This window comes from Cyclopterus lumpus, chromosome 20 (genome assembly GCF_009769545.1).
Source record: "Cyclopterus lumpus isolate fCycLum1 chromosome 20, fCycLum1.pri, whole genome shotgun sequence".
In the NCBI taxonomy this organism is placed as follows: Eukaryota; Metazoa; Chordata; class Actinopteri; order Perciformes; family Cyclopteridae; genus Cyclopterus; species Cyclopterus lumpus.
The window spans coordinates 16151701-16167380 of record NC_046985.1 but is presented as its reverse complement, the minus strand read 5'-3'; the positions used below and the strand labels follow the sequence as shown (position 1 = coordinate 16167380).

Genomic DNA, 15680 nt, shown 5'->3' with positions numbered 1-15680 from the left:
ATGTTCCCTTTTCTCAGTATACTTGTTAATTAAGACTGATAGGTCAGGCCCGGGGTTAAGAAGAAAAAAAGAAAAAAAAAAAAGGGTACGAAAAGGGAGATCTGGGTGTGAAGAGAAGGACGGAAGGGACAGTTGCTTTTATTAGTTGCAATCACAAGTGATTTAATAAAACGGGTGGAGACGCGGGTCCATGGGTCACCAGAGGGGGCCAGCGGCAGCAGCTCTGTTGCATCTGCTCGAGGGGCAAAAAATAATTTCACATTAAAACCTTGGGTACCTTACCGCTCTGTGGCTTTGTTTCTTTGTTCTTTTTCTCCCAATATTATAGATTTGTATTGTTCTTGATTTTTCCCACGTCGCATTAATCTTCATAGATGGGTGTGAGGCTGGAGGGACTTTCTGACCATGACCGACTGCACGAATATCACATGATTTGACTTCTCCTGAGCAGCGCCGTGGTGTTTGAGGAAGTGTGTAAGAACTCGTAAAAGATGCTGGTGCGTGGAACGGTCATGTGTTGGGAGGGGGGTGGGGGGGGGGCTCTGAGCCATCTAAGTGAGGTAAGGTGAAATGACACACTCCAACACCAGATATGATGGAGGTAATTATGTTTTAATGTCCAGGAGGCCCCATTCCCACTTTGTATTTGGTTTTTTCCATAGGTCGACATCTGGTGCGAAGAACGCCAGCATGTGTTTCCACTACACTTGCATTCATACCTCTAAACACAGCAGTCAACAGCAGTCGGCAGGAGTTTATTGTCGCGGTTACACTTTTGCCGTTAAGTGACATCATGTCAAAACACGTCGGCCTCTCCGCCCGGGGCCACTCGCGTTTATTTGCCCTTGTCGCTCTGAATTTGGGGGGGCAGAAATAATGTTTGTCAAATGCCACGCCATTCGGTTCGGTTTCTCGAGGACGGTGTTTCGAGCTCTTCGTAACGGGGCCGGGTGTTTGGGAAATGGAGCGCTGTGCTTGTTTTTCCCCGGCAGGTTGGGAACCATGGAGAGGCTTCAGTCGTGGCCCCGGCTGAGAGGTCCTCAGATCCTTCTTTTCCACCGTGGCACGCACCAGACGGGCCACACGTAGCACGCCCTGGACCCCGAGACGCGAGAGGAGCTCGGCCAAGTCGGCGAGCCAGCCCTCTCGTCATCGGTGCAACCGGAGTACAAGCCAGCCGGCTTCCATCATGTCATCCAGCCATCCATCCAGTCCATCAGCCAGAGGGCACGCTAATTGCCCCGTAAAGACTTAAGTCGCCAGAAACCCGTTGTGGCTGATCCCAGCCGAGCTAACTTGATGAGACATCCAGCTTGTCTTTCCCCTCTTATCTGCTTAAGTTTCATGGCTCTACTGTGTGCCGACAGTTCCCTGGACAACCTTGCCTTCACTCCATTCCCTGTAATAAACACACACTCTCAGACAGGGGATCCAAATCCAAGCCCCTATTCTCTCTCTTTTATAACAACTTTTTGTCCGCACTGTATGAGGTGTGAGCCATTTGTCATCACGTACTTAGCACGGCTGCCATGGCAGCATGTGTGCATGCGGCAGGAGGGGCGATGGCTTGATACGGACGAGTGTTGCTCCAGCTCTCCTCATCGCACAGCAGAGACTTAAGTCGCTGTGTTTGGCCGGCCCAACAATAACAATCGCAGGCATTTATGTGTTAGAAATGGGGGGATAGGGCTGGGAGCCGCAGCTGCATATGGAGCTGATCACGTTAAGAGTGGAGGCTTCGGATCACCTTACTGAGGACTAATTGACCACAGCCAGGGGGCCCTCCCCAGACCACGATGACCCCCGCTCTCGTCGCTTTTGTTTCTGCTGCTTAATTTAAGCAGAGACTTGCTCTTTTGAGGCTGATCCTACACCCATCTAAAAGGGCAAACTGCAGCAATGGCTGACAACAGGAAGAGAAAATCCCGACCCCTGACAACATCATTGCCTCAATCTTTTTCTGCGCAAACAGCGCGTTTGATCCACTCGATGGTTAAGTGGCGCCTCGTCTCTAATTGCTAACATAGCATAGCCCATTCATCAGGCTCAGCGACTGTCCGGCATCAATCATCCAGTCTTTTGAGAGTATTTTCTCCTGGGCCAACTTCAGGTGGAAGCTCTCGGCGGACGCGGACACGCTCACGTGCACACGAAAACACACCTAAACACGCCGTCATTCATGCGTGCATGTGCTTTGGCAGACACCGACGCCCCCCCCCTCTAACTTCCTGCACTGTTTCCAGTGCGTGAGGAAAAGTCTGAAATGGCTTCCATGTGCCAGCAGGCGTTGAGGTGCTTGTTGTAAACCCAGCCATCAGTGTGTGCTAATGCTCAGCTGCTACGCCAAGAAGCCCATCTTGGCTTGAGGGTCTTTACCTTGTTTCTTCCTCGTGTGTGCCCCCTCACTCACACACACACACACCATGCAGCTTATTTAGGTTCTAGCCTGACTGTTTATGTATTTGTTTAACAGAGCAGGGACTCCTCATTAGTGGCCATGCTTGGCTGGATGCTGAGGATAGCACCCATAGGGTATCAAGGCACAGGGGGAGGTGATGCTGAGTTGAAATTGTTGGATTCCCCCCCCGCCCCCCCTCGTCCCTGTTACCTCTCAGTGCTTCCAAAGCATTTGTCAGGCCTCCAGGAGAGGCTGATGCACCCCAGGAGGATTGAGAGAATGAAGGCCGACTGTGCATCGTAATGAGGAGGAAGGGAAATGTGGCGCTCCCAACATAATCAAGGAATGGCTAAAGAAAAACGTGAATAAAAACCTGCTGCCATCTTATACTTAATACCACGCCTCTGGGAAGACAAATGTAAATGTCTCTGTGAGCTAATGAAATGAAAGTTGGCATACCTAACTGTAGGTCGGGAGAGGTGCCGATGCTCCCAAATCTTAAATCAACCATTGCGTCGAGCTGATTGGTTGATCCCAGAGAGGCGGCCTTCAAGAAGCAAAGGTGCTCTCTGTGTAAAAACGCAGTACTACAATACTCATCTTTATGTTGTTATTCGGTTTTTCATTGAATTATAATCTTGGTCAAGTAAATCTACTGGCACAATGTGTCACTTGTGCAGGTCAAAAAATATACTTTTAGGAGGGCAGGAGGGTGAAGGACTTGTTGAGGTGGATTGTGGCTCCAGTGAAATTCTCTCTCCGTTACCAGTATTCTTGTGTTTTCTATCTCCATCCCTGTCACTTTCTTGGTTGCTCTCAGTCTCTCTCTTTCATTTGTTATTTCATTCTTGCTCCCTCATCATATCAGTCATATCTAGTCACTCTTCCTCTCAACTCTGACCCTCACTGTCTACCTCCTTGACTTCCCTCCCAGTCAACTTGTCAAGCCCTGGCTCTGCTCTCATCTTCCACTTATCCTCAAGTCTGGCTCGCTCGCAACTGGAGCGTTTTGGCTTCTCTCGGCTTCTCTTATCAGACGGAGCTCAATTGGCTACCGTACCCGGGCTGGCCAGATGAAGAGGGAGGCTCCCTTCTCCCTTCATTACTCCCTTTGGTGCATGCTCAGCCTGCCCATGAATTCCCATCATGTTACAGGGCAGTGGGTCAGATGAGAATCGTGTTGAATCAATGCTTTAAAAACGACTGCTTCAAATAACTCTTTGCAGAGAATCATTGAGGTGTAAAATGAGAACGAGCAAATGTGTCCACTGACGGCCCAAGTTTGTTTTCTTTTCTGCTGTGAAAACACATAAAGCGCGGTGGTTTCAATGGGGACAACATGGTCTCCTTGCTCCCCAGAGATCTGGGTTCGCGACCCCATCCGTTTGTGTTGAATGCTAAATGTGCTGCTCTATAATCACCACTGCCACTCACAGTAAAAGTCATAAAAGTGGTGTTCCTAAATGGCATCGGGGTTTCTAGCGTGTGATTTAAACCATATGTGTCAAAACACGATTTATATCTACGCACCATGTGTGAGCAAGATTCCATAGATAGGTTTATGCAGACAGCGTGTTGTCCTTACAAACTCTGAGTCCAAGGCTCGCGCTCACTCTCTCCCTCCGCTGTGTAGTTAGCCTTTAAACTGCCACCAGCCACCAGGGACCCCCAGGGGACACAATAAAAACATCCATCATACCACTGGCTATCAGCCAGCTGTAAAAAAAAAAAAAAAAAAAGTCGGAAAGCGAAAGCGGAGAGAGAAAGTTAATGACCACATGTCTGAATACTCCTGCGAGATTTTTCTGCAGACTCCCCATCTCACACTGTCCGTCTCTTTCCCTGTGCAGACACACACACACACACACACACACACACACACACACACCAAAGGCCTCTCCGTCTGTCTGGGGGTCATTGCATCACATACAGCTGCTTTAAGTCACACTGAGAGTTATATGTGACCCTGACACCAGAGTCTGACAGTGCCTTCCCCTCTCGCTGACCCGCTCCACCGATTTCTCTCCTACTGAAACCTCTCGGGTTTCTTTAATTATCCCCATTATTCTGTTGGGACCAAACCCCTGTCTTATCCCGACGTCTTTCCCAATCTCCACACGCCCCAAAAAAGGCCTTGAGGAAACCATTATCTCGGAGGAAAACCGTTAGGTGTGAACAGGTCGTGAAAACAACCAAGATGACGTGTTAATGGCATCGGCGAAGTGGCACAAACCAGAAGCTCCTTTGGTCTTTAAGTTTAGTTTTTTTTAAATATCTCCTCCTGTGCTTTCCATCGTTGGTAGTATGCCAGAACTACTTTGGGCCTGTCGCAGGAAGGAAAATGCAAAAAAGACACAAAGGGGAGCGGCATGACGCATGGCGAGCTGTTGCGCTCCGGCGGTCCACCTGGGCAACCATAGAACAGCTGAAATAAAGCACGGCCGGTGAGCAGAGTAAGGAAGGTTTTTTGTTGTTAAAAACAATCTTCCATGATGATGAGAATAGCAGCGAGGGAAGGGTGGATTGATGAGTTGCAGCCCCGGCAAACCGTGCGTCGGCTAGACGCCGCATCTGTCTGGTTCTGCTGGCCGTGGGCCCGAGCGAGGATGACACCTTCGCTATCCTGAGGCCATGTGTCTGTGTCTGTGCCAGGGGCCGTGACAGGTAGGCACCAATTAAGCCTATTGTTTTATTGTAAAGGGAAGAGGCTGTTTGGTTTTACTGGAGAATGCATCACCGCTGTCGTTCAGATTGAGGAAGTTGAAACCCCATCTTCTACTCCGCGTGTCTCTCTGGCTGAGCACCAAGCCCATAAAGCAGGACAGGGAACGCTTGAGCAACTGTGTGTGTGTTTGAGTCTGCTGCCTCACGTCTGCTCTGCCCACAACCCTCTCTCTCCCCCCCATTGAATCCTTCTGCCACCACTGCTGCAGCAGCACGGATCAGACAATCAATGACAAACCCAACCTGTGACATCATCTAATGTGATTGTTGGATCATTTTATCTGTCATCGTTGCTAGTCTGTCATTGTTTCATTGAAGAAATGTATGCAAAATATAGTCTCAAAGATCTTTTCAGCTTTTCTCCCCGATATTTTATTGGTTTACACATGAAGTAGCTCTCAAAGGAATCTTTGTCATAACAAGGAAGAGGAAATGCATTGTCATTGTGTTTGGTCGTACTTAGCATATGTACCCTCTTTGTTTTCATTACAGACATTATGTGGGAGGCGCAAAGATCAGGGAGGTCCACATTATTTAAAATCAATAGGGAAGTGGTTCAGCTCAACCAACAACTTAGACCAATAAAAAAAAAAAGAGTCCATCCCTATGAATACGACACCGTCGATCGATCACTTTTTCTCTGGAAAAGTAACCATAAATCAGCCATTTTGGTAAAAATGACCATCCTGTATAGTAGTAGTAGTGTACATCCTTGAATGTTAAACCGGATTGTGTAAAATTGGAACAATGCAGTTCTAAGCGTGGACAGCCGGTGCAGTTCATCCAAGTTTCATAAAATTCTCTGTGATGGCTTTGCAGGGGGCGACGATACGGCGTGACGAGCACACGGGAGCCATCGTGGTGGCCCGCATCATGAGAGGCGGAGCAGCTGACCGAAGCGGTCAGTTCAATTCATTTTTGTGTCAACATTTGTACGTGGATCTGCAGATTTACATCACAGCAGGATTACACCCAGCGTGCAGCAAAGTTAGGACGTGATCAGGATTTATCCTTGAATCTGAATCCATCAGCTCCCGCCCTCAACGTGTCCTTTTCCAAAAAATGCATGCTAAATGACAAGAACACTGCGGTGCTCTGCCTGCTGTCCACATGTTTTCTGTTTCATTTTGTGTTCATTGTGTCCAGTCTGGTATTCAGCTCTGCCACAGCTCTGCCAAAGGCACATTTCCACATGTGCGGACAATAAAGCTTTGACTCTTTCCCAATCGCAAATGCCACCACGAAGATAAACAGTAATCTGGTGTACTGTAAACATCCCCAGGCTCTTTTTGAGCGCCGGACTTCTACACAGTAGCTCACTTATACTAGGACATTAGCATACATTATTGTGGATGCATAAACCGTGTGCTTGTGTGTAAAACAGGGCTGATTCACGTAGGGGATGAACTGAAGGAGGTCAATGGAATCCCTGTGGACGACAAGAAACCAGAGGAGATCATTCGCATTCTGGTAATGTGTGTGTGTGTGTGTGTGTGTGTGTGTGTGTGTGTGTGTGTGTGTGTGTGTGTGTGTGTGTGTGTGTCGGCCTCGCCAGATGAGATTGATGCTTAGTAGTTTTTCTCCGAACCTTGAATGAGCTCTGCCGTGGGCCTGAACTCAAGGGGTGATGTGGAAGGGTTGTGGGGGGGCAACTGGAAAGGAAAGGGAGAGCCTCTTAAACTCTGGAGGTGTTCTCGGACACAAAGGCCTCTGGCCTGATGAAAGCTTTCAACACTCCTCCTTTACACCCCCTCAGACGCACAGACACATACTCTATTCCTGCCAAGCACAGCCACCCCATCCTAATAACCCTTCCATTGTTGAAAAATCAAGCCGTGCTTTGACATATGTGACTTTCATTGGATTAGGTGCTGGACAGACGGATGGTGTTTCAACTCACTCCATTTGTCTCTAAACCGGAGTATCTATCTTGTCTCTTCCAATTATTCAGGCCCAGTCGCAAGGAGCCATTACCTTTAAAGTGATCCCCAGCGTCAAGGAGGAGGAGCCAACCAAGGAGCCAAAGGTAGGTTTTCTCCTGGCTTAATCATTATGTCTATTGGGTTACACTCGTCGACTTTAAAGAACAGGGAGAGCTTCTCTGCTCCAGCATGATTTTGTTTTTTTACTGGATGCAGAACATCGTTTTGGAGCCATAGTGAGGAAAGGATGTATGAACAAGTTAATGTCATTAGACCAGGGCAGGTTATTGGAATGTGTCAATGCACCCTATTTTGTTCAATTGTTAAAGAGAAACCCAGATTAAAAAAAATGATTATGCAATTTTTGTAATTAGATATAGCAATTGGGTTAACACGTCTTTTTCAGCCATCCAGAACGTACAGAACCGTTTTCACTACCTCTTGTTTTAACCACTTCAATCATCCAACTCAGTGTCTTTTTTCTTTCCTAGCGGATCACTTGGAAAACCGAGACTAGAAACTAGTTGTCCCACCTTCACTTGAGGTGAAAGTTGGACAACTTCATAGCCAGAATTGTTTGGACTGCTAGTGAGGCAATGGACAGTGACAGAATAGGAGTTCTGACTTTGTGTGAAGGAGGTCAAACGGCCTCCAATAAACTGCAGTAGTAGAGTGTGACATGGAGAGAGCGGTTGCTGCCGCCCAGCGGCATCCACGTTCTGCTCCTAACAGCCTGTACACCAGGGGTGGGCAAACTTTTTGGCTCAGGGGCCACATTGACTTTTACAATTTGACAGACGGGCCGGGCCAGTATCAGATGGATGGAGAGCAGGGGCATTTGTAGGATTCCAATTACCCTGGTGAATTTGTGCACACATTTTTTCTTGGGGCCCCTGATATCCATTGTTTCTGATAGTTCATAGATTGGTTCAATCAGAGTGTGATTTTGCTCTGTAGTTTTGCTTTATTCAGTATATGATAACACAAAGAGACATAATTTCAGGTTCATAGTGATATTTTATGCTCATTTTGACACTATCACTGAGATAAAGATGAACAAGTTCAGTGTCAAATATGTCCCATCCATCCATCCATCCATTATCAGCCGCTTATCCGGGGTCGGGTCGCGGTGGCAGCAGGTTCAGCAGGCCGACACTTGTTCACCCGTCAAATATGTCATTCAATGGGAAAAAAAATTATAATAATCTATATTAATGCAAAGAATAGAGAGATGTCGATAGTTATTTCTTGTATTTCAAATTTTCTTGTTCACACTCGCTCAATGGAGACAGTTTCAAACTTCCCTTTCATTTGCCTCAAGTAAACCTGAATGTAAGCAGGTAACACTCGTTAACAACTACCAAGAGCCACATTCTGTAACTACCTGGACTTACAGGTAAACCTGAATGTAAGCAGGTAACAATCGTGGTATGCGGTACATTACGGTGAGCTTGCCTGTGAGGGGAGGGGTGGGGTGGGTGACGCTTTTCCGTTCTCGACTTGAGTTTCCTGAAGCACGATGACGGCAACAGACCAGCATCGATGTTTCTTAATGCTCATTTATTGCTCAGCTCTTTCAGGCTGTTTGTGTGCGCGCTCTCCTGCAGCAGAAAGCGTGACGGCTCTCTTTAACCTGCCGTGTTCTGCTGCAGGAGCGCGCACACGCAGCCCCGAGGGTACAAAGCGTTCTTTACTATAACTTATAATTCCACTTAAAGCCATATAAAGCCACTTAATAACACAACGATGTATTTACATGCAGCCCAGGTTTTACTATAGTATGTATTATTTTTAAATAAATACAGGCAAATATACTTAATGTTGCCTTTGTTGATGGTTTACAATGATGCCAGACAGTTGCCTCTTCATGAAGTCGAGGTAGGTGGATTTGGCCTGAGTAGGAACCTTGACTCTGAGAGGCGTTCCATTACTACATACTTTTCCTTTTTGGGAGGTTGTCTCGACTGCGGTCTAGTTTGTTTCTAGCCTAACGTTTATTTACTTCTCGAGATTGCGTGCACGCTTAAAAAATAAATAAAAGCGGTATTCATTTTAGATAATCTTGCTGAACAAAAGGTACCATAAACCTTTTTTGGGGGGTTTGCAGAACTTATTTTTCTGCAATAATCCCAAAATAAATGTTAAAAATCCCATTGGCTCTTCGAGAGAACCAGTGCGATGCCAACGTCCTGAGGGGGGGAAGGGGGAGGAGTCTCCTGCTGCCAAACACTCAGCACTCTAACATCAGGTGTGGCTGAGCATATACAGTACAGGCCGAATAAACCCAGCCAGGGGAGAAGCATAGAGATGTACGAGGGCATTACGCCGGTTGGTTTAGCAGCCAAATCGGCCGCTGTGACCCAAACAAAACAGCTCGGCCAGAGACAGAACTTTACAACATGGCACAAAGCGCTCTTTAAATCAATAGGACATCGAAAAATGTCATCTCGCACTTACACGCTCTACTCTCTTTTTCTCTTTCCACATGTACTGAGGTGTCTTAGGAGCAATATCTCATTGTAACAGAACTCAATTTGGGCACAAAGACGCCGCGAGGTGCTTAAGGTCGCAGCTCGCCGCCCACAACCCAGTTGTCGGAGATTTTTCCACCATGGCGCCCAACCTCCTTTGTGTTGATGAGTTTGGTCCACCCCCGCTGCCGGACCAAATGAGACCAACTCCCTTTAAGAAAGAAAACTTTTTTCCCCCGTTCCTTAATGTGGAAAGATTATGGATATTAGATTGTGTCAGCTGGTGGAACAAAGCGATTCAAACTGGAGCCTCTGACTCAGGAGATGTTAAGTCTCGCCACACTTGGAAGCTTAGTCCGTCCCACGTGTTGATGGAACCATGCGGAGGGACTAATTTAGCCCCGCTGTTGCTGGTTTCAACTTCTGATTGCAATGACCTTTCTGGAATAATCCCCCCCGAGCGCTGCTGAAGCACCTTCTGTGTGCGCCGCAGTGGCTTCCCCTTAGAGCCGTCACCATGGGAAAAGGTCGTTCACAGTGAAGCGTTGCTTTTTCCTGCCGTGCCCTCAATCCAGCTCTTTGTTTTCCGCTGTACATCCAGGTGTTCATGAAGGCGCTCTTTGACTACGACCCCAAGGAGGACAAAGCCATACCATGCAAGGAGGCCGGACTGGCCTTCAAGAGGGGCGCCATCCTTCAGATCATGAGCCAGGACGATGCCACCTGGTGGCAGGCCAAACACGAGGGGGAGGCCAATCCCAGAGCCGGCCTGATCCCGTCCAAGCAGTTCCAGGAGAGGTAAGAGACGACGCTTAACAAGGCTGGCTCGACCGTTTTTTTTTTTTGCTGCTGTTGCAACTTTCACCCTCCTTCTCTTTCTTTTCTTTTTTCCCTCCTTCCTCATTACGCACTGCCAAAACGTTCTGGATTTCTGCACAATGTCTGGTCCCCGGAATGAGTAATGACAGCGTTTGATAGCGCTGGTACGGATCCACTTCGGATGGCAAGCGGATGGGAAAATCGCACATCAATGTGCAGAGCTCGGGAGGCCAGAGCAGTTTCTTGGCAACGTCAACGAGCATCAGAGGAAGGGGGGGAGGGTGATAGAACGTACGCAAACATTCAGATTGCACCCTGCAGTTTTGTCAACAGAGTGCGTTTCTCCTTCGCCTCCTCAATCCTTCTTTCCTTTCACCAGCTGACAGCGTGAAACCGGTGGATTTGAAAGCGTAGCAGGGAGTGTTTATTATCCCCCAGGTGGTCGTGAAAACATATTTCTTTATTGTGCCTTTTTTTTCTCTCTTTTCGTCACCCTCCTCTCTCTCTCTTTTCTTCCAGGAGATTTTCAATGCGGGGACCTGTTGCAACTCTCCCGCTCCAGAGGACCTCTAGCCGCCGATCATGTAAGCATACACTGATAGGCCCACAACCAGGACAACACACTGCAACAGGTAGGCGGGTTTAGGAGGGGTAGATGAACTAACAAGCGGTGGAAGCAAGGTGGACTCAGGACTCATCCCTGCCTTCCAAAGCCGGCGGCACCGTTGCGCTGCTTCACGCCTTTTATTGGAGGAAGTGTTGTGTCTGGATTTGCCTTCATGCCTGCTCCATGGTTCACTCTCCCAGTCTCCAGCCAGACTCTTTACACTCTGTCCACCTTCTTTGCCTATCTCTACGTGTAGATGCGCTCGGCTTATTAACACAGTAGAAGAAGAAAAAAGGAGGAAAAGGTTTGCCCTTTGGAAAACCTCTCGGAGCCTTTACACCTTCCAGAAAGAACACAGGCTCTTAAGCTCGCATCTCAAAGTTTCTAACTACGGATTAATGATCGGACGCGAGACCCACAGATGTGATATAGGCATCTGCTCTGCGGAGCACATTAACGTACGTTTTATTATTGCGAGCTGATACGGTGACCCCAACCCTGGCCTGACAGTGCAGGAAAAGTTAGGGGGGAGAAGGCATCAGCAGAAGTACTTAGCCGGGGATGTAGGAGATCAGGAAATGGGGGGGGATTGTAGCTAAATTGCCCTTATAAATCAAAGACAGTTGATCGCTTCATGATGAAGACAGGAGACATAAACCATGTTAGGCAAGAAAAGGACTGCAGTTAGATATGCAGACCCTGGTTTTAAGTTCAAGACTAAAGAGTCAATGAGAGTTTAGAAATACTGCAGTTCTTCTAGTATTTGAAGAGAGGGCAAAAAGTACGGGCTTTTGATGGTAATCAACTTTAGAATAAACAGGGCCACTGTTTTGGGGTTTGTGGTTTGACCAAAGATAATTCATAATTGTCCTTCTGCAGTCGAGCAGTCAAATCAAAATACAGAAAAGAACCCTGACAGGAATGTTTAACAGCAATGGTTAACATCTTCACAACCTCCACTTCACTTCAGACTCCAAAAAGAGAAGGGTGCACAGGTGGGTGGAGTAGCCACGGACTGTATGCAAGTAAAAGTACTGTTACTTTGCAAAAACAGGTACTCGAGTATAAGTAATAAAAAAAAAAATGATAATGACCATGTGATGTGGAAATGACTGGAATGATTTCTACCACAGATGGTCTTCCTCAGAGAAAAGTTAAAGAAGTGAACGCATTTAAGTCATCAGCTCTTGATTAATCGGTCTCTTATCATTCTGAAAGTGTCTCAGTTCAGGCTAATGAGGACATAATTCTGCGATGTTTCATAATTGAGTGTTAAATACAGGTGTGTTCACTTTCTCCATTGTGACCTGAGGAAGACCCTCTGTGGTGGAAAGACATCAGCCATGTCCACATCATATTGCTCAGTGCTTTTATAAATCTAACGGAGTAATGGCAATGATTTTTAAGAAGTATGTTGCAATAAAGCTACTCTGACAAGACCAAATTTAACATGTAACATGTAACCAAGTAATTCGTCACTTCTCACCTCTGGAAGGGGAGTGTGCTTTTTTTAAGACTTTGCGCTCTGTGAGCAAAACGCTCTCTCTCTCTCGTGCAGCTGCTGAATGCAAAGTAGTAACCGATTTCTGCTTTTAGAACATATTTTCATGCCCAAATTGGCCACATTTACACCTTAATAAACTAGAACCCCCAATGATTCGCAGGACTTTCCGTTGCACCTGACTGAGTCCCCCGTGAGACCTTCCCCAACATGCAGTCTCAAGATAACAAAGACATTAGCTGTGCTTGATGAATGCTTGCCAAACAGCAATTTGGTTTGTATACGGGAAGCTCCGGTGCATGAACGAAAGCCCATCCAGCTGGCGTCGGGACTGCCCCGTGACAATACGGGTGCCTGTGCACGCCTGTGGCCATGGAGGAGAGAGACGTGCTGAATGCGCAGACCACCCCGCCCCGCGCAGACTCACGTCTGCAGTGTCACTCACATCGGGCTGTTTACATGACGTTTGCGCTTCTGGAATCTTCATAGCTGGAAAAAAAAGGGGGAAAAACTGTCTTTTTTTGTATGTCTAATTATTACAAGTTATCCCACAGCACATCAGCTTTATTTACAGACAAACCTGTCACACTTTCACATCCATTTTGGTTCTCCTCTGTGACGTACTACTCGTCTCTCATCCGCGGGCCCTCTGGGAAAAGTACACCACGCTTGTTCTTGGCCTCATAGGCCTGCTCTGGTTTCCTCAATGACCCCGTTGAACCAAAACCCAGCTTCTTTATTGGCCATATTTTTCTCTGTCGATTACCACTTTGGGACGGACAAGTCCGTTTGACTGCTTGTTTCCCCTCAACATGGCGGTGAGCCCTTAATGTAACGTGACCCATTCAATATGCAGCTCCCAAATAAGCAGCAGAGCTACACTGACCACCTCCAAACTTATTTACCTCCCATCTTAAGCCGTCGGTGAGTTATGGATGTTGTCATTTCCTAGTTATGTTCAACCGCACACTGGCACACATGGTGCAGAATGGCCAAAAATAGCCTGCTAAAAAGTTAAAGGCAGACAGTGCTGCACTGTTCCATTACTATTTCATTTTAATGGCCCAGTTCCTCTTATGAGTTATGGGTGATTTATATCCCCCCTCCACAACCTCTCTATGCACAGAAGGCAGGTGTAAAATGTAGTAGAGTCTGCTGCGGCCCATAGCAAAGCAACATAAGTCCTCTTTTGAGCTGGAGCTAAACTTTCTCCCTAATGTCATACATTCTGTAAGGATTAGCTGTGAGTGCAGCAGCAGTAGTATGAAGTCTTGACATGGCCCTCTCAGGACTAGATGAATAACTGGGGAATGAGAAGTTCACTCTGTTCTTCTGCATTCACATCGGTTTAAAAAAAAAAAAAAATCAGTCGGAGTGTAAGTTGAGTGAATAAAAGTGAAGGGTGTAAAAGCTATGACATTTAAAACAATTTTTTTTTGTAAAAGGCTAACAAGAAAATGATTATGGATGGACTGAAAGAGGAATAGATGGATGCGGTCACATTCGGTAGCAGATGTGGCCCTTGCGGAGTGGCGGTGGCCGGGTCAGAAGAGATGGAGGGAGACGAAAGTTTAGAATCGCGGCCCCCGTGCACGTTGGGGCGGACCGGCCGGGGTCATAAACTGCAACGTAATGGAAGCATACCACGGAGACCAGACCCCGCTGTTACCGAGCGCAGGACGGAGGTGGTGATTGAGTACGGGGGTCCCTTTCTCTCTCTTTCTCTATTTCCAGCCCGGGAGCTCCGTCGGCTGGAACAATATTGGCCTTGGCGAGCGGCTGCGGCAAGCGTTACTTAACCGGGTCCATTTACGCCTCACATTTGCGAGATATAAATAATCCCTCTCGCCTTCATGGACGCATACCTTGGTTATGAAACTGATGTTTAAAGTGCCATCAGTTTAAGTTAATTATTAACTCAATACAGGGGTTAGATCAACTATTTTACATCTCTAGTTGTCAAACCTGCCTCCTCCCTTCTTTTCTTTTTTTGACCCTCCCCAGCACCCTTCCATTGATGCCTGGCTGTCGTCCAGCCTCCCCATCTGTTCTCTCTGAACATAGGGACGGCTCTCTGGGCTTTCGTACAGCATGTACTGCTCCTCCGTCTCCGACATGCAAATCCCACCGCCGCCGTGATTGTTTGGTTTCGAGTCGCAGTCTGCCAAACACGTGGACGCACTTATCGCTCACCTCGGGGGTTCTTTCCACGTCTCACTCCATACAGCGCCGACTCTCTCACTCTCGCTCTGAACCGTTTTTGAAAATACCGCCCCGAGATCGCTCTTCAGTGGCCCCGAACCTGGCCCTGTGTTCAGTCTGGCTGCGAGGGTGACATCAGCTATATAACTCGGGGCCATTTACAGGATGCCAACTATGGGTCACTCCTTTGTCTCCTCCTGCCTCGCCAAGCAGTTAGCTGAAGGATTTTCCAACAGCACTGATTCTGCTCCACAAAGTACCATCCATAGATGAAAAGATACCTACAATTTAAAATTTCTCTTAACGGCCAGTAGGACTCGGGCGATCGTTTTTTAACTCTTGTGGTGATGATGATGAAGGACACTAACAAGGACTGGTTTGATCAGTCCCTAACTTTACTCAAATAAATTCAGTCAGATTGTCTGACCGCTTGTGATTCTTTCTGCTCTGCATCGCATTTCCGTATCTTAACAATTACCATGAGCACAGTCTATTCATAACCGGTAAAAACCACAGCCAAAACCACAAAAGAATGTTTACCCAAGGTGTGATGAAGTCGATATATCTCCTTCATTCCAGCTCTCCCCTCATCTCACCCCTTCTGCCCTGCTTTGTGGTGACTCTTTAATGTGAGACATGTGATACACCCCTAAGCACAAGTCCCTCTCAATATGGGGGTGCATGACGCACCCAGTAAGGCCGGTTAGCAGCTGACTGGTACGCTGGCTGAGTAGATGACGTCTGCCACCGTCACATCAGATCAGGACTTGAGCTCCATATCACTGCTGTCGAAATGTTTCTTTGGACTGGCGGAAGGGCCCTGGGCACTCTGAGAGAAGACCATTTAAGCATTCTCAGATAGGCCCTTTGGATTCACATTCTGCAGAGTAATCGCACGGTGTTTCATTAGCCTTGGAATGCTGGTCTACGAGGCCACGAGGCCACGAGGCCATTAGGCAAAATGCAAACCATTCCTGTGGCAGATAAGCACCAGATGAAAAGCCGCCCCCGAGTGCAGTCAGGGCAGCACGTGGAC

The 15680-nt window shown here is 47.4% G+C and overlaps 1 protein-coding gene across 5 annotated transcripts in view; it reads left to right on the top strand.

Annotated features, from left to right (window-relative positions):
- Positions 1-15680, top strand: part of mpp7a (membrane protein, palmitoylated 7a (MAGUK p55 subfamily member 7)) — a 115683-nt gene that overhangs the window by 68538 nt on the left and 31465 nt on the right. For 4 of the 5 annotated variants that reach the window (XM_034560437.1, XM_034560438.1, XM_034560439.1 and 1 more), the window contains 5 exons: positions 5942-6023; positions 6507-6592; positions 7074-7148; positions 10117-10313; positions 10854-10966. In XM_034560437.1, the coding sequence (XP_034416328.1) occupies positions 5942-6023; positions 6507-6592; positions 7074-7148; positions 10117-10313; positions 10854-10966 (553 nt within the window). The remainder of the gene's footprint in view (positions 1-5941; positions 6024-6506; positions 6593-7073; positions 7149-10116; positions 10314-10853; positions 10967-15680) is intronic. The other variant, XM_034560440.1, reaches the window with a different exon arrangement.